Source organism: Leucoraja erinacea, chromosome 15, assembly GCF_028641065.1.
Source record: "Leucoraja erinacea ecotype New England chromosome 15, Leri_hhj_1, whole genome shotgun sequence".
Classification (NCBI taxonomy): domain Eukaryota; kingdom Metazoa; phylum Chordata; class Chondrichthyes; order Rajiformes; family Rajidae; genus Leucoraja; species Leucoraja erinaceus.
Window position 1 is genome coordinate 30214045 of NC_073391.1, and position 22181 is coordinate 30236225.

At 46.7% G+C, this 22181-nt stretch overlaps 1 protein-coding gene across 4 annotated transcripts in view; it reads right to left on the bottom strand.

The window, feature by feature from the left end:
- sema4gb (sema domain, immunoglobulin domain (Ig), transmembrane domain (TM) and short cytoplasmic domain, (semaphorin) 4Gb) overlaps positions 1-22181 on the bottom strand; it is a 113737-nt gene that overhangs the window by 78079 nt on the left and 13477 nt on the right. For 3 of the 4 annotated variants that reach the window (XR_008724684.1, XM_055646996.1, XM_055646997.1), the window contains exon 2: positions 19605-19872. Coding sequence is in view for 3 of the 4 variants with exons in the window: in XM_055646996.1 (XP_055502971.1) it covers positions 19605-19734 (130 nt within the window). In the remaining variant the exon portion in view is untranslated. The remainder of the gene's footprint in view (positions 1-19604; positions 19873-22181) is intronic. The other variant, XM_055646998.1, reaches the window with a different exon arrangement.

Below are 22181 nucleotides of genomic sequence, written 5' to 3' on the forward strand. Positions count from 1 at the left end.
AACTCTGCTAACAAAGCTAAAATTCCAGTAATGAGGTACCTCATTATTTATATCCTTCAGCGGACCTGTGGGTTTGCAAATCCCTGCTTAATTTAAGAACTATTAAACAAAAATGAGAGTGTTCTAGGCTATTTAAAGGGGCCATCACTCATTCGACAAATCCCTCCTCTTTCGGTATTCTAAAGGGATTGGCTCACTCACTCTGTGATGCTACGCTGCGTTCTTCCATCTACACAGAACATGGAACATAGAAAAGTACACCAGAGGAACAGGCCCTTCGGCCCACCCTGTTGGTGCCAGCCATGACGCCAAGGCCATCACTTATCTAAAAAACAAGGAACTGCAGGTGCTGGTTTATCAAGAAAAGACACAAAATGCTGGAGTAACTCGACGGGGCTTGCAGCATCCCTGGGGAACATGGATAAGTGACATTTTGGGTCACCTATCCACATCCCGACAAAAAATGTCACCTATCCATATTCCCCAAGGATGCTGCCTGACCCGTTGAGTAACTCCAGCATTTTGTGTCTTTCCATTACTTCTTTACCCATACATGGCCCAGATCCCTCCATTCCCTGCGTATCAATATGCATATCCAAAAGTCTCTTAAATGCCACCAATGTATCTGTAGCATGTTCCAGGCACATTAAAAAACATTTGCCCCATTCATCTCGTGTAAAAATTGCCCCTCACTTTAAAGCTATGCCCCTGTAGTATTTGATTTTTCCATCCTGGGAAAAAGATTTTGACTGTAACTAGTTCACTTTGGCTCAGCATCTTCCCCTGAAACCAGAGGGAGGGGTGATATTTAGTTTAGTTTAATTTAGTTTCGTTTATTATCATGTACACCGACCGAGGTACAGTTAAAAACTTGTTGTTGCGTGCTAACAAGTCAGCGGAAAGACAATACACAATTCAAATTGAGGTGCCCACAGTGTATAGATATAGGGAATAGCACTTAGTGCAAGATAAAGTCCAGAAAAGTCTGATTAAGGATAGATCAATGAGGTAGTTAGTAGCGCAGGTCTGTTGTCTAGTTGTCGATACGATGGCTCAGTTGCCTGATACCAGCTGGAAAGAAATTGTCCCTGAATTTGGAGGTGCACGTTTTCACACTTCTCTACCTCTTGACGGAAGAGGGAGTGGCCGGGGTGGGACTGGTCCTTGATTATGCTGGTGGCCTTGCCGAGGCAGCGTGAAGTGTACATGGAGCTAATGGAAGGGTGGTTGGTTTGCGTGATGGTCTCGTGATGGTCTGAGCTGCGTCCACAATTCTCGGCAATTTCTCATGGTCTTGGACGGAGCTGTTCCCAAAAACCATGCAGTGATGCATCCCGATAAAATGCTTTCTATGGTGCATCTGTAGAGGTTGCCTTCTAAGCCCATCTGCTGTAGACCCACATGTTCCTTGTGAAGTGGCGATTCACTTGCACTCTCACCACGGGGGTCGCTGGTCGGCACAGGCTGTTTCTGTTTCCGCGCTGCATCTCTAAACTAAACTAAGCTACAATGTAGAGAAGCAATATTCTTTACACTGCTATCTTTCTCTTCACTCTACCTATTGTACTTGTGTTTGTCTTGATTATATGTATATTGATTATATTTATACTAGCATTGTTGGATTTGACTGAATCGCACGCAAACAAAAGCCTTTCACTGCACCTCGCTACACATGACAATAATAAACCTTAAGCTAACACATCCACCACCTACATCCCTGCTCTCTGATGCTTCTAATATTGCAGGTTATTAGATTTTTAACCATTGGCTACCCGATAAAACCCAGTTCATATTAAAGAGTGCAGTGTCCCGACTGTGAAAAACATGAAGTTCAGCAACGAGTTATATTATTATTTGCGATCTCCGTGTACAATCCAATTTCAAGAACGATGCACCCAACAAATATAAAACCATATCATCCTAATTTATCTGCTGCACAGATCTCTCAAAGGAACAATAGAATCACTGATACGAATGGTGACCACCAGATATGCCAGCCCTCGGGATGAGTGATGGGAACACAATGATACTTTAATACCTCTGAGCTAGTGGTTGACATTTTTATTGCATGTTCAAGGTTGCTTCATCATCTCCAGAGGCAGGCAGCCAAAAAACTACTTGCAATATCCTTTGCACCACCTTTTCCTCATCACATTGAACCTTATGCAAAAAAATACCTGATCATTGCAGGGCCAAACTGCGCAGCGCATTTGACATCCCAGTTCTGTCAATGGGGTTTTTACTTTTAGAGATGCAGCATGGAAACAGGCTCTTTGGCCCACCCAGCCTGTGCCGACCAGCGATCACCTATACACTAGTTCTATCCTACACACTAGGGATAATTTACAGAGGCCATTTCAGACGAGCAATGTTCACAATCACATTGAGTACAAGTTAAAATCCGATCTGTAGTCTCCGCGGTAGATGGGAAGTCAGGGCCTCATTCTAGCTGGTCAGAGGATGGTTCAGTTCCCTGGTAACAGCTGGGAGGAAACTGTCCCTGAATCTGGAGGTGTGCGTTTTCAATCTTCATACCTCTTACCTGATGGGAGAGTGGTCAAGAGAGAGACCCGATTATGCTGGTGGCCATGCCTCAACAGCGTGAAGTGCAGATGGAGTCAATGGAAGGGAGGTTGGTTTGTGTGATGGTCTGGGCTGCATCCACAGCTCTGTGCAACCTCTTGCGATCTTGGATGGGGCTGTTCCCAAACCATGCTGTGATGCATCCCGATAAAAATCGATCTACGGCGCATCAGCAGAAGTCGGTGATAGTTGTTGGGGACACGTCGAGCTTCCTAAGCCTTCTCAGGAAGTAGAGCCATTGGTGTGATTTCTTGGTAATCAGGATGTGGCTGGTCCAGGATAAATTGGTGGTGATATTTATTTCTAAGAACTTGAAGCTTCCGATTAAGGTGGGCCAACGTGCCTGTTTTCATGCTGTGTATCTAAATTAAACCCTGGCATGTATTCTCACTCTGATGGCTATCTCATTTGGTTATTCCATTATTTTGCATAATAATTTGGGTTGTACTACAATCTTGCCCAATTCCTGTTTTGCACTAGTCATTGTATTATTGTTGTATATACCATCACTATAGATGTCGTTTACTCTTGGAGCTTCATGTGAACAAGGACTTTCATTGTACACTGCTGTATATGACAATAAAAATAACCTGAATTAAAATATACTTCAAAAACAAACAGTATCCAAGCCTTTCTCTTTTGACTTTTGCCTCTCTCTCTAAACTCTTCCACTGTTGCTTCACTGCAAAATGATCGCTTAGTGTTAACCAGACATTGGGCAGAAGCAAAGAACTGCAGATGCTGGTTAATACACAAAAGGACACAAAGTGATGGAGTAACTCAGCAGGTCAGGCAAGATCATTGGAGAAAGTGGATAGGTGATGTTTCAGCCCCTTCAGACAGGAAGTACAGGGCAAAAATATATTTTAGTGCTAACCACACTCGGTGTTTCTTTAGATAGAGACAAAGCACTACAGATACACAAGCAAACGGATACACCGTGCTGGAGTAACTCAGCGGGGCAGGCAAAATACTTCGAAAACGTGGATGCTGACCTGACCAGCTGAGTTGCTCCAGCACTTTGTGTCTATCTTCAGTGTAGAGCAGCATCTGCAGTTCCCTTCTACACATTCAGACATTAGGAACTGGGTTAAGGAAGGCAAAGAAGGGTCCCAACCTGAAATGTCACCTATCCATGTTCTGCAGAGATGCTGCCTGACCCGCTGAGTTACCCCAAGAGGGCAAGGTTTGCTAAATAATTCAGATGCTTCCAAAACAAACAAGGTTTTCGTTGTCACTTTGGTCAAAAGGTAAACATTAACCTGCATTGCACAGCGGTTTACTGATTCCCTGGTGAACATATTGTTTTTAGTCACACAGCATACTATTACTGCTTCAATGCTGGGGCCAAATACTCGTGTAGTACTTCTGATGTGACTGAACGGAGGCACAAACACTCTCTTCCCAAAAACCTCCCTTCCATTTACTCCATCTACACCACGCAACCTCGGCAAGGCCACCAGAATAATCAAGGACCAGCCTCACCTTGTCACGCCCTCATCTCCACGCTCCCATCAGGCAAGAGGTACAGAAGTGTGAAAACGCACACCTCCAGATTCAGGGGCATTTTCTTCCCAGCTGTTATCAGGCAACTGATCCATCCCATCACCAACTAGAGAGCTGTTCTGACTTCCCATCTACCCCAATGGAGACCTTCGCACTATCTTTAATTGGACTTTACTGGACTTTATCTTGCACTAAACGTGATTGCCTTTATCCTGTATCTGTACACTGTGGACGGTTTGATTGTAACCCAGTCAGTCTTTCCACTGACTGGATAGCACACAACAAAAAGCCTCCACTGTACCTTGGTACACGTGACAATAAACCAAACTACAGAAAAACAAACTAAACCATCAGGTTCTTGAACACTATACAACACTAGAGGATACAAAGTGCTGGAGTATCTCAGCGGGTCAAAGCGGCATCCCTGGAGGAAACAGAGAGGCAAAGTTTCGGGTCGGGACACCTCTTCATGCTGCCTGACCCGCAGAGTTTTTCTTTTCCAAAACTAAACTCAATTCAGAATTAAAAAATAGATACAAAACAAAAACTGCAAAAACTCTTCATTCATTCTCAGTAGCTATAGATTTAGTTGTGTCAGAGTGAATGTCTTTAAACAAAACCACCTGGTCACTCACATGGCCCTCTGGGGAACTTTCCCTTCCCTTATTTGAAGAGTGTCCCCACTGGACTGTGTCCTCAATGTCCAACAGCTGAAGAAGCCTAGATTGTGGTCCCAATGAGTTCCTCAGTGCACGGTGGCGCAGCAGTAGAGTTGCTTCTTTACAGCGGCAGAGACCCGGGATCGATCCTGACCACGGGTGCTGCCTCTACGGAGTTCGACGTTCTCTCTGTGACAGCCCAAAGACGTGTTGGTTTGTAGGTTGTACGGGGTGATGGCTGGTCAGCGTCGGCTCGGTGGGCCGAAGGGTCTGTTTCCACGCTGTATCACTAAGGGCAGCACTATGCGTCTTGGTCAAGATTCCAGCCTTGGCAGTTCCTTGTAAACTACACAGCACCTTTATTGGTGTCTGCTGGACCTAACTGTGCACTGATCAAGTGTCACATTCCCTCTATTAATTCTCACATCTTCCGCTGGAGATGGAAGGGCTTGAAAGTCCCCAGAGATCGTGGGTGGTTCTCCAACAAAGAGAAGTCTCTCCCTCTGTGATGTAGCGTTCCAGAACGTGAGCACATAATCGATCACCCTGTACACTGTGGCACGGAAATCTTCTAAAGATGCTTTTATAGAAACATAGAAACATAGAAAACTGCATGCACCGCCATTTAATTCCAATCCCGGTGTGCCACCTGTCCCATATAGCCGTCGATGTTGGCAGAAGGCCAGAGTCACCACTCTCCCCACCAAAGGGCGGAGAGAGGAGGACTCCCAAGATCCCCTGGTGGTCTGCTCTACCTGAGTCCTTTACTTTAGTTTATTTGGTTACTAATTAAGTGACACAATGTGGAAACAGATCCTTTGGCCCACAGAGTCCATGTCAACCAGCGATCACCATGTACACTGTGGCACGGAAATCTTCTAAAGATGCTGCCTGACATGCTGAGTTCTACAGCAGTTTGTTTTCTAATTAAGCAGTGAACTGTCTCCATCTTTGTGCAGCTGAATAACATATTCCAATTGGCACGGAAATCTTCGGCTTCTTCCCACACTCCAAAGACGTCCAGGTATGTAGGTAAATTGGCTTGTTAAATGTAAAAATTGTCCCTAGTGTATGTGGGATAGTGTTGATATGCGGGGATTGCTGGTCAGCATGGATCTGGTGGGCCGAAGGGCCTGTTTCTGCGCTGTATCTCTAAACTAAACTAAACATAGAAAATATGTGCAGGAGTAGGCCATTCGGCCCTTCGAGCCTGCACCGCCATTCAATATGATCATTGCTGATCATCCAACTCACTATCCTGCCTTCTCTCCATACCCCCTGATCCCTTTAGCCACAAGGGCCGCATCTAACTCCCTCTTAAATATAGCCAATGAACTATAGCCTCAACTACCTTCTGTGGCAGAGAATTCCAGAGATTCACCACTCTCTGTGTTAAAAATGTTTTTCTCATCTCGGTCCTAAAAGATTTCCCCTTTATCCTTAACCTGTGACCCCTTGTTCTGGACTTCCCCAACATCAGGAACAATCTTCCTGCATCTAGTCTGTATAACCCCTTAAGAATTTTGTAAGTTTCTATAAGATCCCCCCTCAATCTTCTAAAACTAGCACTATCCTACACACCAGACAATTTGCAATATTTACTGAAGCCAAATCAACCTGCAAACCTGTACGTCTATGGAATGTCAGAGGAAACCGGAGCACCCGGAATAAGCGCAGGGAGTACAAAATCCATACAGCCCGTTTCCTTGCTGGATCTGTAAAGTCTCTAAAGTCTGAAGTCTCTAAAGATGATGCCTGACACACAGAGCTCTACAGCCGTTTTTTAATTTTTTAAATAAGCAGCAAACTGTCTCCATCTTTGGACAGCCGAATAACAAATTCAAATCGGCGAAAGAAAAATGTACCGATGCCCGATTTCAATTATTTAAAATTAGCCCGCATCTCATCGCCTCCCCTGTAGGAAGATAGGACAGCATCCCTCCAGACATTGCTTGGTACGAATAGGAGAAGACTGAGGATGTCAGAAATCTTGTTGTATTTTTACCCTGTGTCAATTAGGGTGCAGCAACTCATTCTTTATTTATGAGTCAGCATGTGGCAATCTGTCTTCAGTCCATCAAGCGATGCTTCCTACATTCCCAACCCAGAGGGAAGAACATGCCAAATCATTACTCAATACAATGCAAATCCCCTCTTTTTACTCCATACACACACACAACGCCCTGCCTCTTGAAACTCAGCGGGTGCAGCAGCATCCAGTCTGAAGAAGGGTTTCGGCCCGAAACGTTGCCTATTTCCTTCGCTGCATAGATGCTGCTGCACCCGCTGAGTTTCTCCAGCTTTTTTGTGTAACCTTCGATTCTCCAGCATCTGCAGTTCCTTTTTAAACTCCCTGCCTCTTTACTGGCTGGGCTATTTATTTTAATTTGCTTCGCTGTCACTCAGTTGAATTTCAGGTTAGTTTAGTTTAGAGATACAGCGTGGAAAGAAACAGGCCCTTCGGCCCATCAACTAGCGATCACACCCCGTACACCAGCACGAGGGGAAATTTACCATTTTTACTGAAGCCAAATTAACCTACAAACCTGCACGTGTGTGCACCTGCCTTTGGAGTGTGGGAGGAGCCCGGAACACCCAGCGAAAACCCGCGCAGGTCACGGGGAGAACGTGCAAACTCTGTACAGAGAGCACCCGTGTCCAGGATCGAACCCGGGTCTCTGGATATTTAAAGGGAACAGTCCAATGCAATGTCAGACGATCAGGCAAACCGTTGGAACTGGACTGTACCTTTAAGAGCGTGCATTTGGGCCGCGTGCCTTTCACAGCCTCAGGATGTCACAAGGCAGCATTGTGACACGTGGAAGCTCCACTCTGTTGAAGGCAACGCACTCCAGCATCTACTGTGAGTAATAAGGGCAGGGCAGCACAGCTGGTAGAGCTGCTGCCTCACAGTGCCAGAGACCTGGGTTCCATCCTGAGTTCATTTAGTGATACCTTTAGTTCAAGTTTAGCTAATCTAAACTCAACTAGTTTATTGTCGTTTATTGTCACGTGTCAGTGAAAACATTTTTTGTTGCCTGCTATCGCAACAACATTTTTTTCTTGCATGTCAGCGGAAAGACTATACATGATTACAATCGAGCCGTCCACAGTGTACAGATACAGGATAAAGGGAATAATGGATTGTGCAAGATAAAGTCCCAATAAAGTACGATTAAACAGAGTTCAAAGTCCCTGATGAGGTAGATGGGAGGTCAGGACGACTCTATAGTTGGTGAGCGGATACGGTTCAGTTGCTGGTAATTCACGTGTCCTTCCACGCTCCAAAGCTGTCTGGGTTGGTAAGTTTATGCCTGCTGTAAATTGCCCCCTCGATTGTAGGTGAAGGTAGGGACAGGAGTTGATGATTAGGTTTGGTTTAGAAACACAGCGTGGAGACAGGCTCTTCGGCCAACCGATTCCTGTACTATCTTACACACTAAGGACAATTTATAAATATTACTGAAGCCAAATTAACCTACAAATCTGATGGCCTTTGGAATGTGGAAAGAAACTGGAGCACCCGGAGAAAACCCACGCTGTCACACGGAGAACATACAAACTCCATACAGACAGCACCCGTAGTCAGGATTGAACCCGGATCTCTGGCGCTGTAAGGCAGCAACTCTACTACTGCGCCACCGTGCTGCACCGTAGGTGAGGTGAATAAAAAAGGACTAATGCATGGTTAGGGTAAATGGGTGCTTGGTGGGCGGCACAGACTTGTTGGGCTGAAGGGCTTGTTTCTGCCTTCTCTCTCCATATGATTTGAACCATGCTGAGTACGATAGCCAACAATACGTGGTCTTCAGTTTCTGCAGCAGGTTCCCAAGCATTCATCCATCCCGAAGCATCCAACAGCCGCCGATGCAGTAATTAATGCATCATTGCAATTATATGGTGAGGAACGGCCTCGTACATGGACACAGCTTGATCTGGCAGACAGTGCTGTGACAATTACCAGATAGTTACACATAGCGTTGAAGGCCTGGCCTCAGCCGGTAGGCACTAACTGAACTTAAACTAGATCAGAAGAATCCGGTACAGAGAGCCGTTCAACGCTGGCCAGCGGACACAGGCAACTTCCAATGCGACTGCTTCGAGTCAGTGGACAGGTCCGTGTTCAGGGATTCCGCAGGATCTTGAATGAGTACTCCACTGGCGTGACTGACTTCATCACCAAGTGCGGGGAAGACTGTGAGCTGACGAAGACAATCCGAATGTTCCCCAACCGGAAATCGCAGGTGAACCGCGGGGTACATTCGCAGGTGACGGCCAGGTTTGCTGCGTCCAAGTCATGAGGTCATAAATGATAGGAGTAGAAATAGGCCATTCGGCCCATCAAGTCTACTCCGCCATTCAATCGTGGCTGATCTATCTCTCCCTCCTAACCCCATTCTCCTGCCTTCTCCCCGTAACCTCTGACAACCCGTACTAATCAAGAGTCTACCTATCTCTACCTTTAAAATATCCACTGACTTGGCCTCCACGGCCTTCTAGGAAGTCAAACAATCTCAAGTGGTAGAAGAAAGCCCTCCGTGATGATCAAGCATGGCCAAGAAACAACAGCGGGACAAAGCTGCCTCCCAGTATAACCGTTCAGACACCTGCAGAATGTGTCACGGTCTGAAAACTGTCACTGCAATCTACCTCATTGGAGACCCCCAGACCATCTTTAATCGGACTCTACTGGACTTTATCACACATTAAATATTATTCCCTTTACCTGGATTAAACCCAGGTCTCTAGCACTGTGCACTGGCAATGTGAGGAACTGGCCCCAGAGCCACCCTGGGCACCCAAGTCTATTTTGGTGGCATTTAACTGTTTGCTGGAGCCACAGTATGCTCCACGAGTTGCGGGGTTGAAAATTACCTGGAGCAGGGCCTTACATCGCCCAGCGCGGCTTTAAATGGCCACAGGACTTGCTAGCGCCCGCCGGGGGCTCCAACACCAAGACCCGGAGCACGGCCTTGCATCGCCCGGCGCTGCTTTAATGGCCGCGGGACACTTACCATCGCCCGCTGGGGGCTTTGACTCTGACATCGGGAGGAGAATGGGGAGTGCAGGGGAGAGATAAGACTTTGCCTTCCATCACAGCGAGGAGGAGATGCGCTGTGATGGATGTTTGTGTAAATTGTGTTGTGTCTTGGTTCTTTTTCCTTGTGTGTATGACTGCAGAAACAACATTTAATTTGAACCTCAATGGGGTTCAAATGACAACAAATAAATTGTACATGTCCCAGAATGTCCTGCTGGGTCCAGCCGCATGGCAGACAGTGGCCATTAACCCAGCTTACCTCCCACCCACTCCCTCAACAACGACATCCAGCGATAACACAGGCACTGGCACAGCTCACGAGCTGGGAGCCACAGCTGCAGCAAAATAATGAGTGATTTTTATCGCTTTCATTACTCTGTTAACTATCACTGCTCGCTCGAGGCAAGGCATGGCACCGTGCTGTCAGAGTCTCCCAAGATCACGGCTTCTATTCTTGCTCCTTTCTGGTGCAGTGACCATCAAGGGTATTTATTCAGAAGATAGACGCAAAAAGCTGGAGTAACTCAGCGGTGCAGGCAGCATCTCTGGAGGGAAGGAATAGGTGATTTCGGGTCGAGACCCTTCCTTAGACTCATTTTTTTGCAATTTCTGCAGGATTGACGGCACAATAGCAGCCAAAACAACAAAAGCAACATTGGAGCCCATTAACAAAATGGTTTATCGAGAACCCAAACAAAAACCATACAAGCTATAGTTGATGGATTTCAATATCGCCCAGGAGCTGAAGCTGAAGCTAAAGCCCTGCTTTGAACAACAAACTTGGCCTATTCTTAATGAATATGCGGTGGTGGCACAGTGTCCTTTCATACAATTTTCCATCATGTAATCTCTCTCTACTTCTGGCGTTACTCTCTCTACACCCATGACCCTGTGGCCAAGTACAATGACAACTCAATCTTTAAGTTCGCCGATGATACTGCTGCTGTTGGATGAATCAACAACAATAAGTCGATTGTAGAGATACAGTGTGGAAATAGGCTCTTCGGCCCACCGAGTCCGCCCCAACTATCGATCACCCTGTGCGCTAGCACTATCCTACACACTAGGTACAATTTATAATTTTACCAAAGCTAATTAACCTACAAACCTGTATATCTTTGCAGTGCGGGGGGGAACCAGAGCATCCATGCAGTCACAGGGAGAACTATCCTATTCACTTGGGATAATTTGCAATTTGTATGGAAGACAAATAGCGATTAAAATTAACAATTAAAAGCTAATTAAAGATAGATCAACTATGATTGAATGGCAGCATGGACCTGATGTGCTGAATGGCCTACCTCTGCTCCTATGACATATGAACTTTGAACTATCCTTGTAAGCCTCTTCGTCCATGTACCGGTCCATCCATGTACATGTCACCAGAGCATACAGCCCAGAACAGTAGGGAAGGTGCTGTTGGAAGATGTCTCTCAGTGAGATGTTGAACCAACAGGCATTGGTTTTCATAGGGACATGTGGAAGATCACACCGTGGGCTTCTAGGGGTGGGGATGGGTGTTAATACCCTGGATATCACCGTCAATGTATTCCCTTCAAATAACATGCTAACAAAAACAGCTAAACTTCTGTGAAATCCCACTGCTCACAAATTGCCCGCTGCGTTTCTTACAATGACGACACCTCAGGGCTAAGGCGGGGGCTCTAGATTACTCCAGGGCAGTCTGTGAATACAACAAAGGAACAGAGATACAAAGCAGGTAGCTGAAGAAGGGTGTCGACCCGAAATTTCACCAATTCCTTCTCTCCATAGATGCTGCCTCACCCGATGAGTTTCTCCAGCATTTTTTGTCTACCTTCGATTTTTCCAGCATCTGCAGTTCTTTTTTAAACAGAGATTGAAAGCAGTCAGCCACTACTACATTGTTCCATGATCATCACACTCACGCATGCACACTCACACATGCACACGCACATACGCACATGCACACTCACTCGTGCACGCTCACGCATGCACTCATGCACCCACTCATGCATGCACACTCACACACTTGTGCACACTCACACATAGACACATTCACACGTGCACACTCATGTGCAGATACAGCTGCACACTCACACACATGCACTCACCCACGCATGCGCACACATGCATGCGCACCTACCCTCATTGAAATACACACTGTCGCAGACACATACATGCTTAGGCCCAGACGTGCGCAGGCACACGCACACACCCACGTGCATACACATTGGCAAAGGGCACACACCCGCAGGCACAGACACGCACATTAACACAGAGATATGCACATGTATGTACAGACACCAGAATTAGAAAATGAAAGTGAAATCCCCTGAAAAAAATCCCCTGTTACCCAGCAACAGAAAATGTCCCCGCCTAATCCTTCAGAAAGACACTTGTCATATTTACACAAAATGTCCCACACGGGCAGCCCTGGCCCCATCAAAGCAACTCCCTGTGTACCTGTGACTGGATTGTAAACTATTACCAAGGCTGGCCCTGGAACAGAAAAAACACTCACACCAAAATGCACATGAACTGTCTTCCAGAGTTGGCTGATGATCAGATTTTTCTCTGCACTGTACTTTTGCAGAACCTGCTCATTAAATGGTTCCGGTTTCTCCTCCCAATCCCTCAAGACCAGAGCCCCAGCAGGTGTGGGCTCTCTCAGCTGCGTCAAGATGCATGAGACGGAGCTGTCTCTATGAATCCAACAGCATTTGCCAACATTTGGAGGCATGAGACGTTTAAACAGAAACCAAACACACTCATATCCCTTCAGTAAAATACGCCAAGCTCAGGAATTGAAGGATTGAGTCAATAATTGACAGTATGAGAAGCCTGGAGGAATACAGAGCTCAGCTTCAAGCTCAACACTTCACAACAGCGATGAGGGCTTTAAAATGTAAGCATAAGTTCATAAGTTCTAGGAGCAGAATTTGTCCATTCCGCCCATCACGTCTACTCCACCATTAATCATGGCTGATCTATCATTCCCTCCAAAGCCCATTCTCCTGCCTTCTCCCCATAACCCCTGACACCATTACTAATCAAGAATCTGTCAAACTCCGCCTTAAAAATATCCATTGACTTGGCATCCACAGACAACTGTGACAATAAATTCCACAGATTTACACCCTCTGACTAAAGAAATCCCTCATCTCCTTTCCAGAGGTACGTCCTTTTATTCTGAGGCTATGGCTGCTGGGTCTGGTAGTAAAGTACTGCAGGTGCTGGTTTATAAAGAAGATAGACACAAAGTGCTGGAGAAACTCAGCAGGTGAGGCAGCATCTATGGAGCGAAGGAAATAGGTAACATCTGGGTCGAGACCCTTCTTCAGACCAGAACCTTTCTTCACACTGGAAGTAGGGTTGGGGGGGAGGGGGGGATCTAGAGGTGGGAAAAAGGGCAGAACAAATCAGGACCAGGACACGTGGGTGAATGGAAGCTGATGCATATTTATAATGTGGGATTGACAGCAGAGTCCTGGAAGCAAAGACACAAGGCTGCAGATGACGCAAGAGACCAAACACCAGCAACTAGATAGTGGTCATGAGCTACCATCAACCTCATTCAAGACCCTCATAACGTCATCTGGTCACAAGTGATAGTAGAATTAAGCCATTCGGACCATCAATTCTACCCCGACGTTCAATCATGGCTGATCTATCTCTCCATCCTTAACCGATTCTCCTTCTTTCTCCCCATAACATCTGAGCCCCGTACTAATCAAGAATCGATCTTATCTCTGCCTTAAAAATATCCACTGAATACCCTCGGCTTATCTTTAATCGAACCTTACTGGTCTCTGTCGTGCACTAAACGTTATTCCCTTTATCCTGTGCCTTTATGCTGGGAACACAAGAAGGGACCTTATAGAACCAGCAAAAAACCCAATAAGCAGTTGAGGAGAAGCTTCTCTGTGTAGGAAGTGGTGAGGTGTTAATGACCTAAGGTGGTTCAGCTGACTACACAGATGAATGAAATGGGAAGTCATTAAAACCACATGCTAAAAGCAATGAGGAATTCAATGAAATGGCAGGCGGGAGGGGTTAGATGTAGAGGGGGTGAGGTGAGCACTGAGTACGAATTATGGCTTCAATGTGGTTTAGTTTGGAGCTACAGCACAAAAGTAGGCCCTGTGGCCCACCGAGTCCACACTGACCAGCAATCACCACTAGTACTACCCTACACACTTGGGGGCAATTTACAATTTTACCAAAGTCAATTAACCTACAAACCTAGTATTTAAGAGGGAACTGCAGATGCTGGAGAATTGAAGGTTACACAAAAAAGCTGGAGAAACTCAGCGGGTGCAGCAGCATCTATGGAGCGAAGGAAATAGGCAACGTTTCGGGCCGAAACGTTGCCTATTTCCTTCGCTCCATAGATGCTGCTGCACCTGCTGAGTTTCTCCAGCTTTTTTGTGTAACCTACAAACCTATATGACTTTGGAGTGTGGGAGGAAACTGGAGCACCCGGAGAAAACCTACACAGGTCACAGGGAGAACATACAAACTCCGTACAGACAGCACCCCATAGTCAGGATCGAACCTGTGTCTCTGGCGCTGTTAGACGGCAACTCCACCACTGCATCACTGTGCTTCCCTTTTCAAGGCGTGAAATGCTGGAGTAATTCAGCGGGTCCAGCAGCATCTCTGGAGAACATGGATAGATGATGTTTCGGGTTGGGACCCTTCTCTCGTTTCCCGACCCAAAACCCATCTACGATCCTGCAGATCTGATGGCCGACCTGCTGAATTACTCCAGCATTTTGCATGTTATTATTTTGTAATCCAGCAGCTCCTTGTTTCAATAGTTTGAAAGCACCATGCATATCCTACATCAGTCCACTGGGCTGCCGTGCAGAAGAATATTAGTCACTCAACGTAGGAGAGATGCTTTGCTTGTTGTTTTTGTTTTAATTACTGTATCCCACACAACAGTATGGTTTTCTAGGCTGCATTAGATCTGAATCATCACAGCAGCAAGCAGGATATAATGTGCAAATATGTGTGGAATCTGACAGTCGTACACACAATGCAACAATTACCAGTGCTTATAAGGGATGCAAGGGGACTCCTGGAGATGAAAGAGATCTTTAGACTTTAGAGACTTTATACTCCTTAGGCCATCCTTTCCCTAATGGAAGCAAAGCAGAACTGCGGCCTCACAGCGCCAGAGACCTGGGTTTGGTCCTGACCTCTGGTTCTGCCCGTGTGGACCAATTGATCTACAATTGGTTGTTTTGTTGTTTGTCTTTTGCACAAAAGTCCGCGAGCATTGCCACTTTCATTTCACTGCACATCTCGTATGTGTATGTGACAAATAAACTTGACTTGACTTGACTTGACCCCGCACGTCTTTGGGTTGTGGGAGAGAACTGGAGCACCCAGAGGAAACCCACGCGGTCACATGAAGAACGTGCTAACTCCGCACAGACAGCACCTGAGGTCTGGAACAAACCAGGGTCTCTGGCGCGGCGAGGCAGCGGCTCTACCAGCCTATGCCACGTAACATTATTCGATAAACTTGGAACTCGAGGCTGTGCAGCTAGTGAGATAACAATATAGCAGAATGTAGCAAACAAAAAGGAGCAGCAGCAGGAAGAATACAGCGAGTCAAACAGCATCTGCGGAGGGAAACGGACAGTCAATGTTTCAGGTCAGGACCCTTCATAAGGTCATAAGTGATAGGAGTAGTCAAGTCAAGTCACATTTATTTATATAGCACATTTATAAAACAACTCTCGTTGGCCAAAGTGCTTTACATTTGTTATAAGAATAGTATAAACAAACAAACTACATACATATATACATATAGCCCTCGCTCAGTGGACGTCAGGAACTTGGGTGTATAGATAAGTTTTTAGTCTTGACTTAAAGGAGTCGATGGAGGGGGCAGTTCTGATGGGAAGAGGGATGCTGTTCCACAGTCTAGGAGCTGCAACCGCAAAGGCGCGGTCACCCCTAAGCTTATGCCTAGACCGCGGGATATTCAGCAGCCCCAAGTCGGCCAATCTGAGGGACCTGGAGGTGGAGTGGTGGGTGAGAAGGCTTTTAATGTAGGAGGGGGCAAGCCCATTGAGGGCTTTGTAGACATAGAAGGGGGTCTTGAAATGTATACGGAACCGCACAGGGAGTCAGTGGAGAGAGGTCAGGATCGGGGTGATGTGGTCCCTTTTTCGGGTGCCTGTCAGGAGTCTCGCTGCGGAGTTTTGGACCAGTTACAGGCGGGACAGGGAAGATTGGCTGATGCCAGTGTAAAGAGAGTTGCAGTAATCTAGGCGGGAGGAGATAAATGTGTGGATGATCTTTTCGAGGTCATCAAAGTGGAGGAATTGTTAAGCCATTAAGAGTAGAGTTAAGCCATTCAGCCCATCAAGTCTACTCGCCATTCAATCATGGCTGATCTATCTATCTCTCCTAACCTCATTCTCCTGCCTTCTCCCCGTAACCTCTCACACACATACTAATCAAGAATCTATCTCTGCCTTAAATATATCCACTGACTTGGCCTCCACAGCATCCTGTAACAAAGAATTCCACAGATTCACCACCCTCTGATTAAATAAATCCCCCCTCATCTTCTTCCTAAAAGAATGTCCCTTATTTCTGAGGCTATGACATCTAGTCCTAGACTCTCCCACTAGTGGAAACATCCTCTCCACATCCACTCTATCCAAGCCTTTCACTAGTCTCATCATCCAGACTAAAAGAATGGAGAGGAGTTAGCAAATGCAATGAGATGAGGCAATGACAGGTGAATTCTGAAGGCAAGCAACACCCTACATCCCACAGACTAACTCAGCAGGCCAGGCAGCATCTCTGGAGACAAAGGATATGTGACACTCTGGGTCGGGACTGACTTCAGTCTGAAGAAGGGTACCGACCTGAAATGTCACCCACTCTTTTTCTTCACAGATGCTGCATGACCTGCTGAGTTACTCCAGCTTCCGGTGACGCTGCGACTATTTTTGTCTATTTTAGTATGTTGAAAATATGTCTCTGTATGTTGTTTCTCTGTCAGTCTTGTGTGGGGGGTGGTGGGGGGGGGGGGGGGGGGGGGTAGGGGGAAACCGTTTTTCAGGCACCTACCTCGACGGAGATGCGATTTCCTTCCTCGTCGCTTCTTCGGCCCCCTCCCTACTCGTGGCCTTACGGCTGGTTTGGTGCGGCCTTTCCTGGAGTCGGGCCCAGAGCTTCAGCAGCGGCGCAGCGGGGACTTTAACATCGCGGACCCCCTTGCCGGGGGAAGCGCTCCGACCACTGGCCTTCGGTCTACAACATCTTGGAGTCTCGGTCTGTGGAGCTTCAGGCGTGGAGCGAGCGATCCCTCGCCGGGGGGTCGCCGGAGAAGAGCTCCGACCGCCGGCCTGCGGCCTACAACATCTTGAAGCCACGGTCTCCGGTAAGGAGGTGGCCGATTTGGGAGCTCCGTGCCCCGGGGTGTACTCGACTTCTCCCGACATCCGACCATCCTGACCAGAGGGCTTGAACATTGGGCCGTCTGTAGCTGCGACTATGGAGGGTCAGGGCTCCGACCACGGGTGAACAAGGGAGGAGGAGGAGGAGGAGGACTGTCTGAACTGTATTGCCTTCCACCACAGTGAAGAATGCTGTGGTCGATGCCCGTGTTGAATTATGTTGTGTATTGTGTCCTTTGTTAATTGTAACGCTGCATGGTAAATTACATTTCACTGCACCTTATGGTGCCTGTGAGAAATAAATTTGAACTTGAAATTGAACACATTGTGTCTAACTTTAGTATATACAGGCATCTGCTGTTTCTTTGTTTCTACAAACCACGTCTCCGACCCAATACTTGTGCCCCTGGACAACTACCTCAGCATGAGACTGCAGCCACAGCTGTATTAATCTGGGCCTGACATTCTGAATCACAATTTCCAACATGAAGCAGCAAAAGCCACAGCAATGGTGTTCTAACAAGTTCTAATCTGATGCAAATAGACAAGTACAGAGAGTAGAAGATTACTGAGGCCTCCAGTTCAACTGATAACCAACTGTGATCTATTCTCTCTACAGGGATGTAACAGGCACTGCTCAGACTGCATTTGGAGTATTGTGAGCAGTTTTGGGCCCCATATCTGAGGAACGAGGAACGCTGGCGTTGTCGAGGGTCTCGAGGAGGTTTACGAGGATGATCCCGGGAATGAGTGGGTTAACTTATGGTGAGCGTTTGACGCCACTGGGCCTGTACTCGCTGGAGTTTAGAAGGATGAGGGGGGAATCTCATTGAAACCTACTGAATAGTGAAAGGCCTGGATAGAGTGGATGTGGAGAGGATGTTTTCATGGGTGGGAGAGTCTAGGATCAGAGGTCATAGCCTCATAATAAAAGGATGTACCTTTAGAAAGGAGATGAGGAGGAATTTCTTTAGTCAGAGGGTGGTGAATCTGTGAAATTCATTGCCACAGATGGGTGTGCAGGCCAAGTCAATGGATATTTTTAAGGCGGAAATTGACAAATCTTGATCACTCAGGGTGTCAGGGGTCATGGGGAGAAGGCGGGAGAATGTGGTTGAGAGGGAAAGATAGATCAGCCATGATTGAATGGTGGAGTAGACTCGATGGGCCGAACGGCCTAATTCTACTCCTATAACTGATACATTTATGAACAAACCACTTGACTTCAGTTAGAGGTTTCCTCCACTGTCAGAGTGAGGCCACATGCAAACTGGAGGAGCAGCACCTCATATTCCACCAGGGTGTGGACATTGGATCTGACAATTTTAGGTAATCTCTAATTAACCCCTGGTCGGCGCAGACTCGGCGGGCCGAAGGGCCTGTTTCCACGCTGTATCTTTAAACTAAGCCCACTATAATATTGTAAAGCAACACAATTTCACTGTACCTTAAGGTACCTGTGACAATAAACTGACCTTGAACCCCATGGAGAGCGTGCCCATTTATGACCCCTCTGTAAAACACCCGTTACCTAACCATAGAATCACACTTCATACCCTGGACACTGCATTATGGTATTCGCTACTTAGCAGTCTCAATATACAGCCTCTGATTCATACTTTAGTCTTGAGAGATACAGCATGGAAACTGGCCCTTCGGCCCACCGTGTCCATGCCGACCAGCGACCACCTCGTACATTAGCACCAACCTACACACTAGGAACCATTTTACAATTTTACCCCAAGTTAATTAACCTACAAACACGTTGGTCTGTGGGAGTGTGGAAGGAAACCGGGGCACCCGGAGAAAACCCACACGGTGACAGGGAGAACGTACAAACTCCGCACAGACAGCGTCTGTAATCATAGAAACATAGAAACATAGAAATTAGGTGCAGGAGTAGGCCATTCGGCCCTTCGAGCCTGCACCGCCATTCAATATGATCATGGCTGATCATCCAACTCAGTATCCCGTACCTGCCTTCTCTCCATACCCCCTGATCCCCTTAGCCACAAGGGCCACATCTAACTCCCTCTTAAATATAGCCAATGAACTGGCCTCAACTACCCTCTGTGGCAGAGAGTTCCAGAGATTCACCACTCTCTGTGTGAAAAAAGTTCTTCTCATCTCGGTTTTAAAGGATTTCCCCCTTATCCTTAAGCTGTGACCCCTTGTCCTGGACTTCCCTAACATCGGGAACAATCTTCCTGCATTTATTTATTTATTTATTATTAATCTTCCTGCATCTAGCCTGTCCAACCCCTTAAGAATTTTGTAAGTTTCTATAAGATCCCCTCTCAATCTTCTAAATTCTTCGGGATTGAACTCAGGACCCAGCGCTGTAAGGTAGCAACTCTACCGCTGCGCCGCCGTGCTGCCTCGTCATGTCAGCGCCAGAATGTTTACCTTGTATCCATGTTGTCCATCTGGGAGTATTGTCGTAATCCAAGCCATGCGTTGTCAGGCACAGGGTAACTCCGAGGATCAAGGCCAGGAAGAGGTGCCCTCCAGTGCCACAGCCTCTCTGTGTGGGCATTGTGACGTGCGGCGTATAGCTGGGAGACAGAGACAGCAAGACAAGGTGAAGATACAAGCTGCCAACATTTACTCAGGCATCAAGCGGTCGTGCTCCCAGAATGATCTTCCACGCTGCTCGCTAGTAGGCGCATAACGACTGTGGAAAACGAGAGAGTACCGTCAAAAGGTTTGTCATTGCACATGTCAAAGCATCAGAGACATAACACCTCATATTCCACTCGGGTAGCTTACAACCTAACAGTTTGAACTCTCCCATTGTAGGTAACAAACCTACCTAGGGACACGGGTGGCACATCGGTAGAGTTGCTGCCTTACAGCTCCACACACTCGGGTTTGATCCAGACTACGGGTACTGTCTGTACCCAGATTGCATGTTCTGCTTAATACCCGAGTGGGTTTTCTCCGGGTGCTCCGGGTTCCTCACACATTCCACAGACGTGCAAGTCTGTAGGATAATTGGCTTCGGTAAAAATTGTAAATTATTCCCAGTGAGTAGGATAGTGTTAGTATCGGGGTGATCATGGTTGGCGGGGAGTTGGTGGGTCGAAGAGCCTGTTTCCACGCTATATCTCTAAATCTAAAAATAAAGAAATAAATTGGCAAACCAACACACACACACACACACACACACACACACACACACACACACACACACACACACACACACACACACACACACACACACACACACACACACACACACACACACACACACACACACACACACACACACACACACACACACACACACACACACACACACACACACACACACACACACACACACACACACACCTTCTCTCTCTCTCCCTTTTCTCCTCCCTCTCTTCCCTAAACACTCACCCCTTTCTCTCTTTCCTCCATTTCTTCCTCTGGCTTCACAATTCGCACCTCCTCTATCCTCTTCTCATTTCTTTTGTCGTGTCTGATCTGACATTTGTCCAACTATCTGCCCATCAAAAACACCCCCTTCCTCCTCACCTTTATCCACCTATCGCTCGCCAGGCTTTGGCCTGCCCCTCCTTCTCATCCAGCTCTCTTTCCCCCACCATCCCCCACCCCAAACAGTCTGAAGAAGGTTCCCGACCCAAAACGTTGCCTGACCATGTCCCTCCACAGATGCTGCCTGACCTGCTGAGTTGTTGCAGCACTTTTTTTCCCTCCAGTATCCACAGTCTCATGTCTCCACTTCATTCCATTTCTAACACCTTCAGGATCTCTGCATTTTAAGAGTTTTCTTCAAAACCTCTTGTATCTTTGCCCCAAAATTTTTAATCCACGCCCAGATGATGATGTCTCAGACAACCGCTGCTCAATTACTCGACCTCCTCCCTCTCCACTCAACCTTCATATTCAATGTCCGTTGGATGGGATTAGAGTCATACAGTCATACAGCACGGAAACAGGCCCTTCGGCCAACTTGCCCCCTCTACACTAGTCCCACGTACTGTGTTTGGTCAATATTCCTCTACACAATTCCTAAATGTTCTGATATACCTGCCTGAACTACCTCCTCTGGCAGCTCGTTCCGTACACCCGCCATCATCTATTCGTACACCCGCCATCATCTGGTGAAAAAGTTGCCCCTCGGGTTCCTGTTAAATCTTTCTCCTCTCATCTTAACCTCTGGTTCTTGATTCTCCTACTCTGGGTATAAGACTGTGCATCTAGCCTATCATGATCTTATACAGTCTATAGTTGTACCAGTCATATTCCTGCGTTCCAAGGAATAATGTCCTAGCTTGCCCAACCTGCCCTATAGCTCAGGCCTTCAAGTCCTGGCAACATTCTGATAAATTTTCTCTTTCCACCCATTCCAGCTTTAATGACATATTTTCGAAAGTAGGGTGACCAAAACTGAACACAGAACTCCAAATGTGGCCTCGCCAGCATCTTGTACAACTTGAACACACTATCCCAGCTTCTATACTCAACTTTATTTAGATTCTCGAAAAAAACTCAAGCGGACACGAGCATTGCTGCATGTGTTGATCAAGACTTATCATGTCATGACAATGTTTTCAAATGTTGTGTAATATCTACAAAATTTCATAAAGCATTGGTTTTGTTGATGGAATCATGTTGGTGAGTTTTCATAGTGTCTACAATTTTTAAATAACACGGTAAATGCAACAAGCTCTTCACAAAATGTTTGGCTCATCAACTCCCCGAAGAATAAGGTGCAGCGAGATCAAAAAATGTCCCGGTTCGTTGCTGTAAAAATTCCTGGCGAGTAGATGGAGATGGAGGCTGACAAGGGAACAAACGGTGGGAGAGACAGAGTCAAAGAAAGAGACACACAGATAGATGGAGGGAGGGGGGGGGGGGGGAGAAGAAAGAGGTGGGAGAGAGGCTGGGATGCAAAGAGAGAAATTGCAACAGAAAGGTAGACAGAAGGAACTGCAAATGCTGCTTTACAAATACAGGCACAAAGTGCTGGAGTAA